Source organism: Podarcis liolepis (assembly GCF_965112155.1).
Source record: "Podarcis liolepis genome assembly, chromosome: 1".
NCBI classification, from domain to species: Eukaryota; Metazoa; Chordata; class Lepidosauria; order Squamata; family Lacertidae; genus Podarcis; species Podarcis liolepis.
Genome location: NC_139554.1, coordinates 79,105,193 through 79,128,358, shown reverse-complemented (window position 1 = coordinate 79,128,358; position 23,166 = coordinate 79,105,193). Strand labels below are relative to the sequence as shown.

Genomic DNA, 23,166 nt, shown 5'->3' with positions numbered 1-23,166 from the left:
TGGCTCCCAGAAGACAGAACTCCTTAGCAGAGCATCCAGAATAGGAAATGGCCCTGCAAAATCCACAGCCACCTGCCTGCTCCCTTGCATCATATCTCCCATGCCCAGAATAATTATGGTGGGGTTCCCCTACCATCCCACCCTTTGCCAAATTCACCCAGACACACACTGAACCAAATGTAGCCTAATTAATTAACATGCACCATACAAAAATGCAAACATAGACAACCAGGTAGCAGCATAAACTAGTAAAATGCTTACAATTGCACAAAGCTATTTAAAGATATATTGCAGCTACTGCTACTACTCTGCAGACGTTTCCGGTTAGTGTTGTGTTGGGCTTCTGAGATGAAGAAAAGGCAGAAGGGAGACAGCTGGGTAGTGTGAAGGAGTTCCACATGTCAAAACTCCATTCGTGAATGGTGTCATGAGACACCATTTGAGAAATACATGAGCTCAATGCTTCTGCCTAGGCAAGCCCATTGGCACTCTGCCACACCTCATCCCAGGTAAACCAGTCCAGAGGCACATTGTCCTAAAACAAAGGGTGCAGCTTGCCTTATACCAGGTCAAGCTGTTTGTCTGCTCTGTGTTGTCTACTCTGACTGGCAGCTGCTGTCCAGGGTCTCTAGCAGAGAAAGGTCTTTCCCATTGCTTACTACCTGATTCTTTAAGCCAGGGTGCAATCCACACCAAGGCCCCTTTTAACTTTATGAGATTTCGTGCAAACACATTTGCTTATCGTTTGGGGTGCACTCTGTGGAATACAATGCCATGTCTCTCTCTTGTTTTTAACATTCTGGGCTATAAGCTGCTGTGAAAAACTATAAAAAGAGGGAGGTGTGTCAAGTCATTTGCGCTGTATCCTTGTTCTTCATCTTACAATGTGGGCGTTGCCTAAAAGGTGACCTATTTTTAAAGAAACCTCAAGTACATGCACATATCTGCAACCGTGCAAACAGTTACGGTAATACAAGCTGTTTGTAGGGAGGGAGAAACAATGTCACCACCCGCACCAAGGATTCTGGTGACCTTTCTTCTCCCTCATCCCCCCCCCCCCAGCTGCCTTTCCTGGACATTCACACTCTTCTTTCCACCCATGCAATTTATTGCAGGTATTGCTCTCATAATTAACTTGTACAAGGAGAATTTGTACAACTGGAGGTCGGGTAACCTGCTCCCGCAAACACATTTAAAATGACACAGGTTGCCCATATGATTTTTTTTTTCTACAGCTGCTCCCAAATATTTCGGAAGCTGGGTCTCTAGATCACTGGAAAAGCAGTGAGCTACAAAAGAAATGTAGTATCTCGCCCAGGTTACAGCGTTTTACAAGAGGTCAATAAAAAATTACTAACCAAATGCAATTAAGTGTTAATTGTATGGCTGAGTGAGAACCAAACAGATTGCTGCTGCCAATTCCCTCCATCTCCTTTAAGTTTGACCATGTGTTTCATCAATGACTTGCACCTCTTTCCTCACATATTAGGCATTTAATATTTGCTCCTGTGATCCCCAAGGGCATCTGTCTGATGATACCTGAGCCCTTATCCCCTTCCACATCATTTTCACCTCCTTCCTTCACTCCCAAAATAACAGGCACTCCATGGGTGGTATTCAAGTAAGTTTTACTCAGAGTAGATATATTGAATTAATGAGCCTTACTTAGTTGTGTTGATTAATCTCAAGGATCTACTCTGAGTAAAACTTTGTTGAATACCACTTCATCTTTTATACACCTGGTGTCTGCCCAGTGGTGGGGTTGACATTTGGTGCCATTTCCATACATTGTTGACACACGTTAAGCTTGTGGTCAATTTAGACTCCAAGATCCTTTTCACATGTACTACTGGCAATCCAGGTGTCCCCCATCTGCTTCTTCCTGCCTAAGTGCGGAACCTTACATTTGTCCCTACTGAAATCCATTTTGTTAGTTTGGGTCCAGTTCTCCAATCTGTTAAGGTCTTCTTGAATCCCGGTTCTGTCTTCTGCAGAACTGGCTACCCATCCCAGTTTGGTGTCATCTAATTTGATGAGCATCACCTCAATTGTTTCAACCAAGTCATTTATAAAGAAGTTGAACAACAACGGGCCCAGTACAGGACCCTGCGGCACCCCACTTGCCACTTTTTCCAGGATGATGAGGAACCATTAGTGAGCACTCTTTGGGTCAACCAGCTACAAATCCACCTAACAGTAGTCTCATCCAGCCCATATTTTACCAGTTTTTCTGCAAGAATATCATGGGGGATATTGTAACTCTCTCTTCAACTCTCTCTCTATCTGTGTGTGTGTGTGTGTGTGTAAAGAAATGAGATTCATCTGGCATGGCTTGCTTTTGAAAAACCCATGCTAGGCCTAAGTAACCACAGCATTCTTTTTTAAGTGCTCAAGACCAACTGTTTAATTATCTGTTCAAGGACCTTTCCTGGTATTGACATCAAGCTGACAGGTCCTCTCCCCTCCAACTTTTTGAAGAAGGGGGAAATATTTGCATGCCTCTAGTCTGCAGGGATTTCACCTGTTCTCCAATAATTTTTCAAGATTATAGACAGAGGCTCTGAGATAACACCTGCAAGCCTCCTTTAGTACCTTTGGGTGCAGCTCATCAGGCCCTGGGGATTTCATTTCATTTAAAGTAGCCCAGAGTTCTCTTTTCCTATCTTGAGCTGCTGCTCCATCCTAGCATCATTTATTCTGTTATCACTGGTTGGGCACTGCTTTACTTTTGGGTAAAGACAGAGGCAAAGTAGATATTGAGCATTTCTGCCTTCTCTCTGTCACCCAATACCATTTCTTTGTCTTCTCCATGCAAAGGACCTACTACTTGCTTGTTCTTCCTCTTGTTTCAAACATAGCCAAAGAAAGGTTTCTTTTTATTCTTAACCTCTCTTGCAAGCCAGAGCTCATTCTGAGCTTGAGCCAGCCTAACTTTCCCCCTGCAATTGTTGGTTATTTGTGTATACTCCTCCTTTGCTATTTCCCTGATCTTCCATTTCTTATACAGTACATGTCAGCTCATCTGTAAGCTCCTTATGCAGCCGCACTGATTTTCTTAGATACCCCCCACTTTTCTTCCTTGCCGGCGTTGTCTGCATTTGTGCCTTCAATATTTCACCTTTAAGAAACTCCCAGGCACTTTGGACTCCTGTCTCTTTGAGTATTTCTGACCATGATCCAGTAGTTCAGTAGTTATCCAGTAGTTCCTTAAGCTTTTTCAAATCACCTTTCTTAAAGTCCAACTATACTTAGCTTTCCTTTGTCTCTGTATAGTGAAATCCAAGAGGACATGATCACTTCTTCCCAAGGTTCCCAGTAAAGAAAGAAGGGGCAGAGACCCAGAGGGAGCTTCCACACAACCTGTTTGTTAAGGATTCATCCTCATTTGCTTGCAAGGATATTAGATGACCTTGTGTCAAAGCAAGTATTATCTTGCACTTTCCAGTCACTGTCCTTATTGTGAAAAGGCTGAGCTTTTGGGAAAGCAGATTTGTTGCAAAAGAACTCCCAATCAGTTTGAATGGCGCAACCTGGATGTGTTTGTGTGTGACAGAAGCCCACCTGAATATAGCAACTGGAAGCGTCCTCAAAGGTATGGGAAGAAGGCCAGGCAAGGCCAGGCAGGCACCCAGCTCAGCATGGGAAATGAATGGGAAAAGTATAAAGAAACAAAAACAAGGTTCTGATGATGTGGTAATGATTCATCTCCTTTTTAATCCAGTACTGTATGGTGTTTGTTTATCTGAAGCTCAGCCCTGCCCTGCCAAAGTACCAAGAGATTACTGGAACCTGAGCTGTAGGTCAAGGTAGCTTTGAATGGAAAGGCTGGGATAGGTTGAAGAGGGCTTGTGTTCCCTCCTTCTGCTTTTTCCTTCTGCCAGGAGCTCAGACCATAGCAAAGTCTCACCCAGCAGCCAGCTGTTGTTGCTGATCTGCAAGATGAGCACCACTGCCACAGAGAGAACAAACTTGTCTTAGGGCGTTTTAAACTTGTGTGAGTGTGTGTGTGTGTTTAAAGCAACAACAAAAGAAAATTAACTGGTTGGGTAACATCAGTGGGTGGGACTAATTTTTTTGCTTTCAACCCATCTTAGTTCAGCCTGACACTGCACCGATGGTTACGGTTAAAGAGTGAGAGTTTAATTCACCCAAGTGCTTGCAGAAGGAAGTATCTGCCCAGTCGGCAGCCTCTGGGACCTCAACAGCCCTGGGCTAAGAAGGCACGTGGGGAAATTGTCTCCATCGTCACTGAGAGGATGCTGCAGCAGGGGAACAAACTGCCTAGGATGCCAAACACTGTAGGTCTCCAGCTTTCTCTTTCTGATTTCATGCTTTCATTCAGTCTACACAGGTGGAGAGGTGGATGAGCAGAACTTGGGGATGCTAGTGTTGGGATATTGTGCAAGCAAGTGCTGGGCTGCTGGGTGTAAAATCTCATAGACACTGGCACAGCATGTGGTAGGACGTTGGTGGGTCATGTAAATTATATGGTGGAATGGCACCAGAGCTGCAATCCACCACCCACTTCACTGGGACCAAACCACCTTGAACTTCGGGGTATTTGCATTTGAGTAAAATTGCCTAGGACTGAGCTGCACAGGACTCTGTCATGAGCAAGTCATCCTTTGGATCCTGAAATGGCTTACATCCTGCAAACCAGAGAGAGAGGGACTTGTGATCTGCCATTGTGATTTTCTCTATAGATAGACAGAATAGGCACAATGAGAGGGTCATCCCACTAGAAAGGATAGCGAACCTTCTGGATGATATTGTTTAGAGGCTCTGCGATCTGGTAGTGTCCTGAACTTGGATTTTTTAAATCCCACATCAGCTATAAATGTAAAGGGTGGTTGCATGTGAGTCTCCACTTCCCAGCCCCAGTTCCTCTCCTGTCAAAAAGGGGGGATGCCTCTTCTTCAAACAACGGCTAATTAACTTATAATGGAATTCAGCGTCATGAAATGTGCTGAAGGCCTTAAAAAAGATTTGATGGGAGAGAGGACTATCAATGGCTATTGGCTGTGAGAGCTCAATGGAACCTACATAACCAGAAACCACACTCCTCTAAGCGCTAAGAGCAAATAACAGAGAATGTCATCACCTTACATGCTCTGCTTGTGCATTATCCAGAGGGGGATATTAGAATTTGGGACTAGAAGGGCCTGTGATTTGATCCAGCAGGCCAATTCTTACACTCTTAACAGTAAGCCTCAGATGGGATGTTGAGTGACCGTTTGGAATGAGAGTGGCAATGTACCGGTATTTTGTACATCTGTAAATGTTGAGTAAGTGAATAATAGCTTCTGCCACAGAGCTATAGTGGAGCATAAAGGATCATGCTTATAGATTTTAGCAAAACCATTTCACTTGATCTTAAAGGATGTTACTGTAAACCCCTTAATTGGTCAAGCAAGCCATTTCTACAAAATACATGCCATGCTTAAATTTGTAAATTTATGCATGGCATGAAGAAAGTGGATATCTCCAGCAGATAACCTGTGTAGATAAAAATGCTTTAAAACTTGGCTCAGGAGGTTAGAAATTTTTTTTTAAAAAAAGAAAAAGTAGAGTAGGAGCATACACCCAACTTGTCTGATCTGAGAAGACAGACCTGGGCTTGTCTCACTGCTTGACTTCAAACCTTCTCAGCAGCCCCCTGTGGGCCTCAGTTCCCCACCTATAAAATGAGAATGTTAGCAACATATTTCACAAGTCTGTTGTGAAGATGAATAAAAAAATACCATAAAATCAAAGGAAGAGGAGCAAGAAGGAAGAGAGAGCAGAGGTGTAGCATGTGGGAGTTTCACAAACATGGTTGCCAACATGTCTATTCAATGGTGATGCAAGAAGGACAACTTTATTAGGAGCAGTTGATCCAAGATCACACATCACATTCACTCTCAATAGGCAAGGGTGGAGGAAAAATGGTCAAAGAAGAAAGGGAACTCCTGCCCGCGAAATGAGTGATAGTGCCAGACACAGCTTATGCTCAGCTACAGACTGAATATTCATTAGGGAGAAACTATTTCATTACAAGTTGGTGCTCATCAATTTGGTTTGCTGTTGCATATTCTGCAACTTAGATGTGCCAGAGGCAGTGGTGGTGGGTGTGGGACTGAAGGAATTGCTCACTCTGTGCATTCCTTCCACACCCTGGCAGCAAAGCCCTCCTCTGGGGAAGAGCAGATTTAGTGGAATCTGGAGAGGGTGGGATGAAATGCAGATCTTGATGTAGCAGAGAGATGGCAATTTATGCAAGCTGAAGATGTTTATCAACCCTACTTGAGAGCGTTTCCAAGAGGCCCAGGATCTTCTCTTAGGAATTCTTCTGTTCATGCTAAAACATGTGTGTAGGCATCTGCAAGGACCCCTCCCTATAATTTTGCATATACACGTCCAGCATCCTTTGTATTGGCTTCTGTTTGCAGGCAACCCCCACTCCTACCCTGGAATGCTGAAGGTGCAGGCCACGTGGCAGAGTTTACACTGTTCAGGAATCTGGGTGGCATCCAGAATCCAAATTTTTCTGCTTGGTGCTCTGGTACTTCATCAAGTCTTTCATTAAAAAAAGAAGAAGAGGTGTGTCTCTAATCCTCATCATACAGGGGGGGGGGACAGGATTATGTACAAAAAATGTGCAACTCAATGAAAAGTAATGCTCTGCTCACTCGCTGTTGTTCTGGCCTCTGAAAAGGGAATGCCTCTGGCCAAAGGAAGTCGTGAAGAAGCAAGAATGCCTCTTGGTTGTGTCGCAACCTCCAAATGTCAGATAACACACAAATGAGGCATGCTAATTTAGTTCATCTCATTTGCATATACATAATTTGCACAACTATCTCCAGATCGCCTTCCCTTAGTGTTGACCTTTATTCTGAACATCCTTCAGTTGTAACTGTTAGTTAATTTCCAACATTTGTAGACTTCTTTCCTTAGTTTAAAAGGGCCAAGGCAGGGGCCTAACCAAATCCCTCTTGGCCTCTGATCTGCTGTCCAGTACTATGGAACATGGCTAGTTCAAACAGTATGCAAGGCTGGAATTCTGCAGTGAAACTGTGGTTCTGGAACTGATCTAGAATGGTCTTGAGCACATCCTAGAACCTGTTGGATCCTGCCAAAGTTTTGGAGACTCTACTGGATGAAGACGATTGACCATTTGCCAACTGGCAACTTACAACACTGGACATAGAACTACTTGGTAAACTGGTCATCTGTTGCCCTGCCAAGTAGTATGGAAACTCTTGCCACACTCTGCACCTCTTCAGAAATCCAGGGAAGCAGGGGGAGGCTGATAAAATTCTACTCGACAATACAGATGACCTGTTTACCAGATCTGTAGTCACCCAAAGTCATGTGTGCCGTATGGCACACATGGTGAAATCTCCAGACCTGTGTTGTCCATTGAAATTAAACTACTACATTCAGGACCCACACAGGAAATAAACCTGACAAGTTTATTAAGAGGCTAATGTTTAACTGCAGAATTTTTTCTCCATATTTGGCTCATCAGGCTGTTGGGACCAAGCCATGCCCTCTACACCTGAAGGGAGATAAAACATGGCCAGGCCAATGGGGGTTTTATGGTTTGTACAGTGGTACCTCGGTTTAAGAACAGCCCTGTTTACGAACTAGTCGGTATATGAACTCCGCAAAACTGAAAGTAGTATTCTGGTTAGCGAACTTTACCTCAGTCTACAAACGGAAGCCAAATGGTGGAAGGGCACCGGCGGCGGGAGGCCTCATTAGGGAAAGCACACCTCAGTTTAAGAACGGCTTTGGTTTAAGAATGGACTTCCAGAACGGATTAAGTTCGTAAACAGAGATACCACTGTATTGGCAAAAATGTTATGATGTCAGGTGGTTGCCAGGTGGGTGGGTAGCTAACTCATAGAACTACCATGCCCAGAGTTTCTTGGGGGAATATCTTTGTCAGGTAATCCAATTCATTTTTGTGGAATAGCAAGCACTGGAGTATATCACTTGAGTTGATGAGATAATAATTTGTAACAGCAGTTTCACCTATACAAATTATCACAAGATGGCTGATTGCATGGGAAATCTACCTTGTAAACCTCACCCTGATGTGCATTGTCAGAGGAGTAGCGCTAAGTGGAATAGCTGAAGATCGTCTTGCTCTGGAAACAAAACTAACCCAACAGTAGGCTTGACCAAGTAATCTGCATTCCTCTCCACACACCTCTTTGCCAGGGCACACAAGCCGTAGCTTTTATGAGCTCTATAAATCTTCTGCAAATTTAAATTGTAACATAAAAATGTCTCTAATTGGCCTTTTACCCTCATGTGGTAACAGTTCTAGTGCTCTCCCATTGCCTCCCTTGTGACACATGGATTTCCCCCTCACCCCTGGCTCAGTTGCCTTTGGACATTCTAAATGTGATTTCATAACCTCAAATTATGCACACATCAAAACTGCCCTTCAATGACTGCCCTTCCCCTTCAAACATTAAAGACAATATATGGGAAGATTGTATTGATCTCCTATCAAAACTATTTGCATTCTGACTCTACTACTAGAATAATTCACAATGTTGCTGTTTCAGTGGATAGGGTTGTTGTTTTTAGCTAACTAACCTTTCATTGGGTTTCACAAACAGGGATCATAGGAATAATAAATGATACAAATAAACAGACCAAGCCTTCTCATGCCACAATAAATTTGAAGTGATATCTACAAGATATGGTTCATTATTAGTGGTCAATGTACAAGTTCTAGGTTCATAGAGTGGTTTAAATAGAAACAAAAATGAAAACAAAGGGGAAATATGATAGAACGGAGCTAACATTCATCATTTTATAACTAAAACACTTAATCAGCAGCTCTGGGGGTTGTGCTTAGATTAAGTATGAGTAATACTCATTTTTCCTCTTATGTTACCAATGAAACAATACAAAGTGTTGGTATATTGATGAAAGTGGTAGGTGGGGGTTCAAACTGAAGATGATAATTTATGTTTAAATTTAAATTTAGATCAACCAGATTGAGCCAAATGCTGGTGCTAGTAATTGTTCATTTTCTGGAATACTGGCATGTGTTATGAAATTAAACCACACCGGGGTAAAAACCATCTTTCTCAATTTGTCCACAGTTTCGCAAACTGTTCAGTATCCATTGTCTATTGTTCTGCTGGAAAGGTACTTCCAGTGTCTGGTTATGTTGTGCTTCGCCACTTGTGATAAATGGCATATTAATTCTTTCTCTATTTTGTAAATCCAGTTAAGTTTATGAGCCCACCATTGTTTTGGAGGGAGAGGCTGCACTTTATATTGGTTGGAAAACACTTAGGCTATTGTGCAATCGTGTGTGTGTGTGTGTGTGTGTGTGTGTGTTAAGTTTTCAATTTTACATCTCAAAATAATCATCTTTCATTATACCATACATTCAATGACTTCCCTCCTTCCCCTTCCATGGTTCATTTAGTTTATCCACCATTCCTGCATATTTTGCTAGAACCATATAATTCAGTTCTCCTATCTTACATCACTCTAATATTTATTATACTGTTGAATTTACCTTAATGCTGCCAGAAATTTCAACTGTGCACAATTGTTTTCCATATACTCAGTGAAATTCTTCCACTCCTCTTTAAATACCTGCTGTTCTTGCTCTCATCCTTAGACAAGCTAGTTCCACATATTCTATCATCTTACGCTGCCAGTCCTCCTTCCCTGGGACCACTCTCACTTTCCATTTTGGGGCTAACAAAATCCAAGCCGCCATTGTTGTGTTTATAAATAAGCTTTTCTGGCAACTGGAGACTTCTGAACAATTCCTAGCAGAAATGCCTCCGGTCTTTTTGGGAAGGTTGTTTTAAACATTTTTTTCATCTCATAAATCATTTCCCAATGTTCTTTAAGCTTTTTACATGCCTACCATGCAATAAGTTCTAATGTGTAATGTTTCATTTGAGGCTTCCTTAGCTCTAAAATAATTTACATCTTCTCTCTTTATTCCTTCCTTCCTTCCTGTCCCTCTTTTCACTTCCTAGTGAGGCCTCAGAGGTAGTTCAGTCAAGGAAGGAGAATAAGATGAGTTAGTTAGACGTATGGAAATGTTATCATGGGCACTTCTAATTTGCCACTGTTTTTGGGTGTGATTCAATCATATACTAGCAAATTTAGGTTGTGCAATTACAGCTTATTGGGAGCTTTTGTGCAAGAAACCCACTTCCTTAAAAAAAAAAAAAAGAGGACTTTTCTGATGAGGAAAGTGATGGGGAAATGCGGTAAAATGTGTGAGATAACACTTGCTTTGATACAATGAATGCTCATTCAACAATCAAAGTAATCTAATCCCCCTGCAAACAAATCAGGATGAAGGCTCAACAAACGTAGCCATTTGATTCATGACTGGCTTTGACGGGGTTGGCACTTTTTGCTCAATGCGTCCTTTAGGAAGCAGCCACACTTCCTGTTTCCCTCTCTGTAGTTTATAAAAATGATTGTCACTTGCCTTATAAAATGATGTTGTTAAGCAGTTCATTTAATCCCCCTCAAAAACCCCATGATGTGCTACTTCTAGCTTTGTGTCAATGATCCTGCTCAGAACTGCAGAAATGCATCTACCCCACATACACTATATCAAAATAATGTGATATTTTACATTTCTGAGCATGCAAGCAGTATGCATGGGCAGTTGATGGAAATATTTGTTGTTTACAAGAGGCCATTTTAGTGCGTACACCAACAGGGCATTTTAAACATGAAGCTTAAAGCGGCTTTTGCCTTAGTTAGGTTTGTAATTGAATTGAATCACAAAAGCTTCTCTTCTCATGAGCAATAACCAGCCATTAACAGAACTAGCACAAGAGAGGCTCAAAGGCAATTTAAGCCGCATGTGCTAACATCATTAGCATTTATTTCTATATAGCACATTTAAATTCTTCCCAGTAATTTTTACAACAGCCTTGTTGTTTTTGCAAGTCTAACACAACTATCCATCTGGAAATGATTGCTTTTGTTGTTTATATTGCACCACTAAGGTACACACACTTTACACAGTAGAAGAGGACATCTCCCTGTTCTGCGGAGCTTACAATCTAAAATTCATCACAGTGGAAACAACACATGAAGGGGAGGAACATAGAGGCTGGGTCAACATTAGAAGCAGTATGCAATTGCATGCACCTAGGCAAAGGCTGACCTATAGCAGGGCATGAGAACTGGGAGATGGAAGCCAAAGAAAGGAATTTGAAGGAATCAAGAGAAGTGCATCCTGCAGCAGTTCTGGGAGGTAATTTCAAGCATGTGGGGCATCAAGAGAGAAAGGGTGGAGTCTTTTCAGGAAACAGAACTACACAAAACTCAGGACAGAGGGGGAAGATCCCAAATGGACAGTTCTATATGTGAGAGATAGGGGATGGAGGGTTTCAAAAGTAAGGGTAATAATAATTTGTGCTGAACTGATAGCATTGAAAGCTGCCTTATACCAAGTCAGATAATTGGTCCCTCTAGATTATTATTATTGTTATTATTAATAATACCCTACCCTTCCTCACGAAGGAGTCCAGTATTATCCACACTGACTGGCAGAAGCTCTCCACAGTTTCTGACAGGGTCCCTCCCAGTTGTACCTGGAGATTTTCAGGACTGAATCTGGAACCATGAAAAACAGATGCTCAACCACTGAGCTATGCTTTTTTTTCTAGGACAGGAAGTCAAAGGAGGGATTTAGGGAGGCATTTCATGTGATCAGAATGATGAGAAAGGTGTATTATTTTGGTAGAAGAATGCCTAGTAGATGCAAGGGGATTAAGGGGAAGCAATGGAAGACCAAGGAGGAGAAGATTGTAGCTGCCTAGCAAGAGATGATCAGGGCATGGACCAGAAGCTTTGCTCAGAGGACAAAGAGGAAGAGCTACATTTTTACAATGATATAAAGGGAGAAGTGACATGACTTGACCACAGACTCGATATGGGGAATAAGGGAGAGAGAGAAGTCAATAATAAAGTCAAAGCTATGTGACTGATCAATGGGAGGTGGGGTAATAACATTGTCAATGGATAAGGAAAGCATGAGTGGAAAAGAGGGTTTGGAAGGATGAGATGGTCAGTCTTGGACATAATGAGTTTAAGATGTTGGCAAGCAGAGACATTGGAGAGGAAGCAGGAGATGTGGGACTGAATTACAGGGGAGGCAGAGATGGGTGTCATCTGAGTACATGTGGTACTAAAAACAATGGCTATGATGAGGTCACCCAGGGATAGTGTGTATGAGAAAGAAGATCAGGGGGCTGAGGATAGATGGTGCTGAGGAGCTGGTAGAGATCTAGGCAGAACTAGATGGTCTGGTGCTAACAGTGGGAGGAGATTTAAATCAGAAGCAGCTTCTGCCAGAATCTTTCCTGTACTGGAAAAAAGAGGAGGAACTAATGCAGACACAGCATTAAAGAACTAGGAATGACAAGGAAAAGGGGAGTCAACTGCCCTAGTTGCGGAATAAGCACTGCCAAAGGTACATGGGTATGGCAGGTGTCTTGTATGTATTCATAAGGTTCAGTGGCAGAGTGAAAGTATTGCAATAAGCTATAAACTTTGAACATTCAACTTTTATTTATGTGTGTTGTAATGTGTTGTAAATGTTGATGTAATCTTCTATCAGAGATGGGTTGGGAGCAGAAAGAATAAAGCAGCAGAGTAGGGAGGTGCATATCCCCTTTGGTGATGGAAGCAGACCGCTCTCTCACTCTTGCACACACCATAGCTCCGTGGGGGCATGACAGACCCACTTTTAGATCTCCTGTGGACAGAATCTTCCTCTGTGCTCACATTCTGAGTGTGCTACTGCTGCTGGTGCTGCTGCTGCACAATTTAATACTTGGTCCTGTAGCTCATAAGTTTGGATGTTGTGTTAGTGACACAGGGCTTATAATAATGGTTTTATTACATTTTTTTGCTTTATATTGCACACAGCTTTGAGATTTATTATCATGGCAATTAGTTTATAAGTGTTCCTAAATAAAATAAATGAAATAATTGGTATCATTACCACATTGACCTCTCCCATCCCCTATGGGGAAAGTTGGTCAATGGTACAATGAGCACAATTTCCTCTGGAGTCTGGGCAAAGTATGGGCTTGGGTTTTTTTCTGGAGTTCTTCACAGAGGAGTACTAGTGTCAGGTGCCCAACATTTCTCAGGAAATCTAAGAAATGAAACCAAAGAAAAGCCCAGTGAAGTTTTGAAAGGTTGAGTGCAATTTTGAAAGGCATCTTCCCTCCCCCCCCCCAACAGACAAAAACCTGCTTCTTCAAGAACCATCATGCAAAATTTGGTTACAATATCTTAAGAGGTGTTCAAGTGCATAGAGAACAGACAAACCATTTCCCAAAATATATAGTAGTTCTATATTAATGTTAAAGGTGAGGCACAGATAAAATCAGAAAGGAGAGTTCTAAATGAATGTGGTTAATGGAGGTTGGATGAGGCTACAAGCCCAACAGTAGTAGCAAGAGAATCATACTACTCACACCACTAAGAATACTGGTCAGTATTTCTTAGGCAGCCACCTGCTGCTTTTCAGCTATGAGTTTTCTTAGGCTGTGTACACATTATTAACTAGAAAAGCATCTAAGTTGTTCTTTTTCTCAATGCATCAGAACACAGTATTGGCCAAGAAACAACAGGACAGATATGGATTGTGGAGAACATTGTATGTACACCCAAACCAGCAGTGGGAGCACACTGAACGCAGAGCAATTAGGAATGTATACACAGATATTGGGATGGCTAGAGGGGGGTTCCCAGGCCTGTGGCTGGGTGTGGTCAACCACAGGCTTTGTACGCGAGACCTAACTTGCACATGGAAAGGTAGCATACTTTAGAAATTGCCAAAGTTGGCTGCATTTCACATTGGAGGGCAGAGCTGGCATTTTAATTCAGTCCTGCCTGTTTTATTAGTTAATCTGCTGCTGCCTCCAAGCCACACTGGAGGAGAATGTTTTGGGGATTCATTGCACTTGACATACACACTGTGTGTTTCCTACAAAGGAAAACATGGGCAGGTAGTGCTGGAAGAGATCCCTGAGCTGTGGGGAGCCAGTGATCCGAATCAGAGCCAAGCTCAGATGCAGGGTGTTTGCTAAACACATGCTCTTCTTTTTGGCTATAAAGTGAAAGTGGGTGCTCTGCCTTTATCACTAAACTGAGCTTGCTGACAGCAGGAGGGAAACCGCCCTCTCCTCTACCTTCCTTCCCTGTGCTTTGTTGCTTTACAGTAATTCCACCCCTAGCCCAGCTGCAATACCAAGGAAATTACTGGGGTATTATTGGGGCAGGGTGGGGGTGATATTCCAGCAGGTGAATGCAGAACAGCAAAGCTGGGGAGGAGGCAGTTTTTGCTCCCATTGCCCCCCTCCCCATGGTGCATTTAGTAATAAAAGTAGATACCTCCCTGCTCTATAGCCAAGCCAGCAAGTGCGCATTTCAAAACATATGCATCTGGTTCGGCCCTTGCTTTTTTCACCTGAGGAGGAATCCAGTCGATTACCAGACAGTCAAGGTAGCTGGGATAGTAATGTCTGTTTCCAGCAGCGGCAGCAGCAAGCAATACCGGGCAAGTGCTGACTTGTATTGTGACAGTTTTCCTCCACCAGGCAACTCACGTCACCACCCTCTCCTGAGGGGGAGGCTGAGACTAGAGTTACACGCACACCCCATCGTAGGCCTTGTAAGAGCTAGGCCAGGATAAGAGACACAAACGTGTTGCCTGCTTTCTACTAAAACTGGCAAACTCGCCCTTTATTTGGCAGGCAGTCGCTTTTCTCTCAGCACAAGCTATTTTGTTTTGTTCACCTGAAGCACGGAACTGTGTGTGAAGGAGTGAGTCTGTCAAACAAAGTGAGAACTAGAAAAGATGTTCAGAACACCAGAGCTCCTCCTTTCCTTACTGCCTCACTACTGCTTTATTCCACCATCTCTTCCTGAAAAAAGGCAGATTCCTTTCATCCTTCTCACACACACAAGAGCTTGTGTGACTTGCCTAGGTATGGAGAATGGGTGATGGGCTTGGCCCTACCTACTGCTGACCCTTCTGGCTTTGTCCTTCTAACTATCTCTGAGTTGAGGGCACCACCCATGCGCCGTCTCACACAGAGCCCCTTTCATTTGTTTCCCTTAATGGCCCATCGCCCAGGCTGTCACCTCAACACAGAAAGCTAGCCTGACTCATATTTTAACACTAGAAGAATCTTACATACAGCCTACTTCCTCCCCTCAAAACTCATAACAATATTTCTACCTGCCAGAAGAAGATGACTTTTAATTTGTGAGTTATGCAATGACTTCAAAATGGCTGCCCTCATGTGAGAAAATATGGTAGACCTCAAAAAAGAAGCAAACCAGAATGGTGGCTCTCAGTTAAGCATTTCAAGAAGTGTTTCAGTAGAGAAGCTCTGGGATATCCCAGAGGCAGCCTTGTCAATTATTTTCCTTGAGGATTAACCACCTGCTCAAGGATGCGTGCAGTTGTTGGCATTTATTTAGGGATTAATCTGAAGAATAAAAGCACCTTTTTGTCGAAGGATTTTTGTAGGGTAAACATATATGTATTGGGGAAAGGGCTGTCAACTGCATTGGGAAACAATTATGTAAAAATTAAAAGACAAGGAGCTCTGGACAATTTGAACAGAGGCATGTGAGTTCCTGTGTGAGGTTTTCTATCCTGCAGAGGAAGCCATTTTATCATAGGGTTATCCTTCCTGCCTCCTTTATTCCCTCATTATCAAAATTTCTGAGTGGCTCCATGATAGCAATGGAGGAAAAAATAAATAAATGCTTTACAGTACTTATTTAATTTGTTTTGTAACCTATGACAACAACTATTGCTGGTCAGTTAAGACAGTTTTATTTGCTACCATCTTACCCAGTGGTTCTCAAACTTTTCTCTCTGGGCCAAACTTTCAGAATAAAAAATTGCTTGCACCATACTGAAGTTGTTATTGATAAGAAATACATGGGGGGGGGGGGAGAGAGAAACAACTCATAACAGTGCTTGATTTATTACACAGAAACACAACTACTTTATAATATGATCATGAGACATTCGAAAAGAATAAAACAATGTAGCTACATAAGTACATGAATCATTCCCAAAATATAAATGAGCCTCTTATATATGTAGTATGTATACAAACTCAGTGAAAGGTATGAGCTTACTTTTGCCAGGTAATCTCATTTATATTAGGTCTAATTTGAGACAGACAAACCCTCATATCCTCATCAGCACCAAAAAGCCTTTCTCTTTTCTGGTCTTTCACATTTGTCAGAGTTGAAAATCCCTGTTCCATATACATATCTATCCATAAAAATATTATATTGCTACACTACTCAACTGTACTACATTGAAATATTTAAATGTTTCTTTCATTGTTCTTGAATCTTCCCAGCATGCCACACCATTTAAGAACAACTGATGTAAGCAGTAAAAATGAGTGCTTCTTTTGGGATTAGTTCCTTAAGACTTGAGTATACCTGAAGATCCAGGTAAACGCCCCATAAGGTTACTCATACATCTACTCTCTGACAAAGTCATTCGTAAACTGATGAGATGCTGGAGTTTTGTTCCACGTTCAAATTTTCTGGGAAACGGATGCACAATATATATTTCCCTACAAAATGATAGGTTGTATCTTATGTGGTAAGAGTAAAAAATATTCTGTGTCTTTTAAAAGTAATGTTGGAAGTAGGCCTATATGATTTCAAGTATCTACTAAACCATCTGTTCAGGCAAAATTAAGAAATGGAAGGAACTTTTCAAAGTAAAGAGCATATGATTACATGACATGTTCTAGTGTTTTATAAAGTTGTTGTCTATATTTTCCCCCACAAGTCTAAATACAGGAGTAAGTGCAAAAGATTTGCTGCTAGGGACAACTTACTTGTGATGATGCCTGATGATCACATAAATAAATCCGGGGGTGGGAGGACAAGCAGTAGTTCCTGAAATGTGAAGAAAGCATTATGTGCAAAGCTGCTATATTCTGGAACGAAACATAAAGGAGATCCACTTATTATAAGCAATATTGCATTCACCTGGCAACCGGGATGGAATTAAAATACTATTTGGGCTTGCAGAACTCATTTTCCGCCCCTGATTTCTCTGGGCATGAGAGGCGATTCATGAAATAAGGGGAGATGCTGTGCTCCTGGGGCTCAGTACAGAGATCTACATTCACTTCCTGATGGGTGGAAGCCCTGGAAACAACTCAGTAGCTGCAGTTCCTCCACCTCCAGGAGGCTACCTATAAAACTCAGGCAATCATCACTGAATCAAGTTACATTTGTTTTGGGTTTTTTTGCTAGTTATCACTGTCCCTGCAGCTTGACCCCATCATATAACCCTGGGAAGCATGGATCTCAGAACAGTACACCTTTGTCTCATATCCGTGCCTTAAGCCAGTCAGGAGGATATATTCAGTCAAAAGCATCTTCTTAATGGCATATTGGGTAGATGTCGATAGCACAGTATGCACTTGATTAACTGTGCAAGGTCGTTAAGATTCATGCTCCAAAGAGCTTATGACAGAAGAAATCAATGTGTAAGGAAGGTTTGATTAAAATTCTTCTCTGGAAGGATTTGAAGTGGCTGGATAGTCAGCGTACATTGTTTATGAGGAAATGAAGCAGTGATAATCAGAGTGATGGATGAATGGAATAGACAGCAGAGTTAGGCTAGAAGCTGAGGTGGAGTAAAGTGCACAGAGCAAGATAGGGAGAAATAACAAAACTAATAACTCTCTCCCGGTATCTGGCAACTTTCATCTGCAGGTCTCAAAGCAGTTTGCAGAGGTGGGTCGACACCATTCCTTTAATTTACACATGTGATTGAGAGATTAGGACTTGCTTATTACAGCTGCATATCAGATAGTTGATGAGATACGGCTACATTAACTTGCCAGGCAGCTTGATCCTACAGACATCATACCTCGGGCAGTAAAGCAGTTGGCTCACGCCTGCTTCAGCTATTACATCATCCTGCACTTAATGAGTGAGGAAGAACCTTTGGAGTTGCACTGGTCTTCCAGCAAGTGTTGGAGCTCTTAGTATGCCACAGAGAATGGGCCCATCACCTCAAATTCAGCATTACTGAGGTAGGGGGTGAGTGGTAGTATGTGGCTACTGGTTTTGTAGGTAGCAAATAATTGTGCAGACCCTCTAGTCTGCCCTTACAGCTCACTCCATCATTATGATGTGAATCTTTATTTAAAAGGATGTGCATTGGCACTACATCTTGTTGATGTTATAGCCCAAGCTGCAGATGTTGCTGGACTACAACACCTATCATCCCTGACCATTGACCAGGGCTGATGGGAGTTGTGATCTTCCAGATCCTCCTGGACTCCCATCAGCCCTGGGCAGCATGGTGATGAGAATTGAGTTGAACAGTTTCTTCACAGTCAAAGGTTCTCTGTCCCTGATCTATGTCCTCTCCTTCCACTCCTTCCCTCGTTTCCTCTCTGTTCCCAACCTATCTCATCTTTTTGTTCTTCCAAATTTTCCTCTCTCCTTCTCTTTATCTCATGTTATAACTTACGCTGCTGAATTATGCTCATCCTGCTAGGTTGTCTTATTATAATAATTTTTTCATATATTCTATATATAGCATCCAATCCTCTTCAAGTTCTTTTTCATCTCTGTTTCTTATTCTATTAGTCATACCCACTAGTTCCACGTATTCCAGCAGTTTATGACGCCACTCCTCTTTTGTTGTAACTACGTCTGTTCTCCACTTTTGTGCAAGTAAAATCCGCGCAGCCGTGGTCGCATACATCAACAGACTCACTTGTTTTTTGAAAAGCTTCTGGGTTTTTAGGAAAGGCTCTTTTATACCTAGATGCATTTTAAGCCGGTAATGTGTACACAGTCAAAGCATCTAATTCATTACCTACTTTCCTGATTCCTTGTGAACATGATCTAGCTAAAACTTACTTTATATGTTGTAAGTGCTATAAAAACATTTAACAACCAGTCCTCAACATGCATAATATTTGTTCGAAACGTCTTCCACCTGCAGCTTCAGTTACCTCCTGGTAATTTTTATTTTTATTTTTTGGCACTTATGCATTAAGCCTTCTCTGTTGCTGACGGTTCACAGCTTTTCATTGGAAGCAGCTCTCACGCTTTCCCTCCTTCTCTTTCCCTTTCATTACAAGGCTGATTTGGCCCTTAGGTGGGGACAAAAGTTTATTGATTGCTCTGCAAGGGTAGATTTCAATGCTTTTGTCACTGACTGTGGGAGAGAAATTTGAGTCGAGAGGGAACTTAAACCACAGCAGCTGGAAAGGCTGGCAGGTGGGTTTCAAGAAGTTGCCATTGACTTATGGTGGCATGGGCACTTTTATGTGGAGGGTCTGGCTGCTTGTCTCAATGTCTCCAGTTTAACCAGTTGTCCGGGGCTGCCCTGCAGTTCTCTTTCATCAGCTAAGAGCAAGATACAGGTTGATTTATTTTGCATGTACCTTTGCTACACTATTGTCAGCGTTGTATGGTATGTTTGATGCTATCTGTGCATGGACATATTGAAAGAGGTCATTTCTGGGCCATCCCACTGAAAAGCAGAAATCAACCCTGAGTGCATTTTGGGGAGCCCCATGTATATAAAAATATTAAATTCTTCATGACAACAGCTTGTGTAAATCCATCATCAACATACTGGGCAGCAGAGATGCAATTTCTACAGCAGGCTAGCTTCCACACGCGCACACACACACACACACACACACTCCTCCATCCAACAGTAATTGTCACAAGTCACATTCAGATGACCTGTGTATTGAACATTCATCCTAATTAGTTTGCAGGAAGTATGCAGGGAGGTCAGCTTTCCTTATTGCAAAATGTCTGGGTTTTGTTGTGGGGGGAAGGTAAGTTTGTTGTGCAAGAGCTCTAATTCACTTTAATTGTGCAACCTGAATTTGTTGAAACGTGATTGAATGCTGCCTGAAATTAATGACAGCCTGAAAGTGCCCAGAGATCAAGGAGACATTCCAGCCAGGCAGAAACACTCAAGGAGGGTATTAAGCAAGGCTGGTGAGAGCTGTGACCTAGGGAGAAGGGATATGGCTGGAGAGTGGGTGTGGCTGAAGGGTGAGATGGGCTGGAGGGCGACATTTGGCCACTAGGCCTGATGCTCTGGATTTCTGCTCCGGAACACACAAGATTCCATAGCAGATGTGCAGAAAAGGGTTTTGGCAGAAAAGTCGAAGCGGAAATGGTTTCTTGCAGGCAGAAACTAGCATAGTGCAATCAATTATCTGAGAATGCCTGTGTGCGCTGCCCATGCTGGACTCTTTAAATTCACAGCTGAAACTGTGGGAACAGTTTCCAATTATATGAGAAGTTTGCCATCTTCTCCTATTGTAGAGATATGTAAAATATCGGTAGCCTCCCTTGTGCATGGGGCTAACGGTCATGCAGTCTCTGTGTCTGATACCAAAGTCAGGTAAGGGAATTTTAGGGTAGTGATGGAGCACCTTCTCTGTGAAAGGGCCAGTTCTCATGACAGTTTTACTTGGGGTGACTGAATGCAAAGGACAACAGGTGAGGCAGACTCCTCTCCCTTTATGGTTGCACAGAAGAGGGAATATTGGCAAGCTTTCAGTCATAGGTGAAAATTAATCAAAATCAAAACCTATCAGAATTAATTCCCCTGCAAAACTGCCCAAGGAACAGGAGCCCTGTCCTCCTTTCATCTGGTCTCCCATGTCTCACCCCAAGGCAGCTCTGGTTTTCAGTGAACCAGTACTGTCAATCAGCTGCATCAGTGCTGGCAAGGGGGTTCTGTGTGTACTGTGAGTTCAGTAAGTTGAACTCACACCTGGCATCACTGCAGGTGTAGTTTTCAAACATTTTCAGTGTGTGTGGGGGGGGGGGTATATTCTCTTGAGATTGCAGGATTTTCTAAAATAATGCTGTGTTGTGCAATACAACATGTGAAGCTTCCGAGAAAACAGATTTTTGCTTTGCTGTGCAAAATATAAAAAATTGGGAGGGGGGAGAGAACTTGTGACGAGACTATTCAACAGCCATGGTAGCGCACAAAGTCAGAAGTTACATTTTCCAGAAGAAGAAGTTGTTGTTGTTGTTTAGTCGTTTAGTCGTGTCTGACTCTTCGTGACCCCACAGACCAGAGCATGCCAGGCACTCCTGTCTTCCACTGCCTCCCGCAGCTTGGTCAAACTCATGCTGGTACCTTCGAGAACACTGTCCAACCATCTCGTCCTCTGTCGTCCCCTTCTCCTTGTGCCCTCAATCTTTCCCAACATCAGGGTCTTTTCCAGGGAGTCTTCTCTTCTCAGGAGGTGGCCAAAGTATTGGAGCCTCAGCTTCACGATCTGTCTTTCCACTGAGCATTCAGGGCTGATTTCCTTAAGAATGGTTAGGTTTGATCTTCTTGCAGTCCATGGGACTCTCAAGAGTCTCCTCCAGCACCATAATTCAAAAGCATCAATTCTTCGGCAATCAGCCTTCTTTATGGTCCAGCTCTCACTTCCATACATCACTACTGGGAAAACCATCACTTTAACTATGCGGACCTTTGTCAGCAAGGTGATGTCTCTGCTTTTTAAGATACTGTCTAGGTTTGTCATTGCTTTTCTCCCAAGAAGCAGGCATATTTTAATTTTGTGGCTGCTGTCACCATCTGCAGTGATCATGGAGCCCAAGAAAGTAAAATCTCTCACTGCCTCCATTTCTTCCCCTTCTATTTGCCAGGAGGTGATGGGACCAGTGGCCATGATCTTCGTTTTTTTGATGTTGAGCTTCAAACCATATTTTGCGCTCTCCTTTTTCACCCTCATTAAAAGGTTCTTTAATTCCTCCTCACTTTCTGCCATCAAGGTTGTGTCATCTGCATATCTGAGGTTGTTGATATTTCTTCCGGCAATCTTAATTCCGGCTAGAGATTCATCCAGCCCAGCCTTTCACATGATGAATTCTGCATATAAGTTAAATAAGCAGGGAGACAATATACAGCCTTGTCGTACTCCTTTCCCAATTTTGAACCAATCTGTTGTTCCATATTCAGTTCCAACTGTAGCTTCTTGTCCCACATAGAGATTTCTCAGGAGACAGATGAGGTGATCAGGCACTCCCATTTCTTTAAGAACTTGCCATTGTTTGCTGTGGTCGACACAGTCAAAGGCTTTTGCATAGTCAATGAAGCAGAAGTAGATGTCTTTCTGGAACTCTCTAGCTTTCTCCATAACCCAGCGCATGTTTGCAATTTGGTCTCTGGTTCCTCTGCCTCTTCTAAATCCAGCTTGCACTTCTGGGAGTTCTCAGTCCACATACTGCTTGAGCCTACCTTGTAGAATTTTAAGCATAACTTTGCTAGCGTGTGAAATGAGTGCAATTGTGCGGTAGTTGGAGCATTCTTTGGCACTGCCCTTCTTTGGGATTGGGATGTAGACTGATCTTCTCCAATCCTTTGGCCACTACTGAGTTTTCCAAACTTGTTGGCATATTGAGTGTAGCACCTTAACAGCATCATCTTTTAAAATTTTAAATAGTTCAGTTGGAATACCATCACTTCCACTGGCCTTGTTATTTGCAGTGCTTTCTAAGGCCCATTTGACTTCACTCTCCAGGGTGTCTGGCTCAAGGTCAGCAACCACACTACCTGGGGTGTACGAGCCATGCATATCTTTCTGGTATAATTCCTCTGTGTATTCTTGCCACCTCTTCTTGATGTCTTCTGCTTCTGTTAGGTCCTTACCACTTTTGTCCTTTATTATGGTAATCTTTGTACGAAGAAATTAGTGAGGTAGATAGACGGGCTAGACCAAATCAGTATATGAGTGAGGGGTGGGGTAGAGCAATAACCAGGAAGATGCACATTGTGAAGCACTTGTGCAGATTAATTGTGGGAAAGGTGTCTTTCGCTTACTAAGGGCACTCTCAGATCAAGAGTTTCATGAGTTTCTGGTGTAATGATTCCAGGACTGATGGTGATCCCTGTGCTGATTGTTGCTAACTCAAATGGACTAGCAGGATCAGTGCCAGTGGCACAAACCAAATTAGTGCCTATACCACTATGCCCTCACACTAATTAGTACAGACTCTAATTAGTTCGGCTGAGTTACATTTTCCAGGAATTCTGGTTTGGCATTACAACCAGGAAGAGGAATGGCAGCAATAGGTTACAGAAAAACA

General features: G+C 42.6%; 1 protein-coding gene and 1 long non-coding RNA gene across 4 annotated transcripts in view; one reads left to right on the top strand and one right to left on the bottom strand.

The window, feature by feature from the left end:
* LOC310695978 overlaps window positions 1–23,166 on the bottom strand; it is a 53,994-nt gene that overhangs the window by 26,183 nt on the left and 4,645 nt on the right. For both annotated transcript variants that reach the window (XR_014520373.1, XR_014520374.1), the window contains exon 2: window positions 16,893–16,953. This is a non-coding gene — a long non-coding RNA (uncharacterized lncRNA). The remainder of the gene's footprint in view (window positions 1–16,892; window positions 16,954–23,166) is intronic.
* The window catches only part of PKP3 (plakophilin 3), a 66,637-nt gene continuing 47,573 nt past the window's right edge, over window positions 4,103–23,166 (top strand). Inside the window, exon 1 of one of the 2 annotated variants that reach the window (XM_083480823.1) lies at window positions 4,103–4,298. In XM_083480823.1, coding sequence (XP_083336949.1) covers window positions 4,257–4,298 — 42 coding nt within the window. In that variant the 5' untranslated portion in view covers window positions 4,103–4,256. The remainder of the gene's footprint in view (window positions 4,299–23,166) is intronic. The other variant, XM_083480824.1, reaches the window with a different exon arrangement.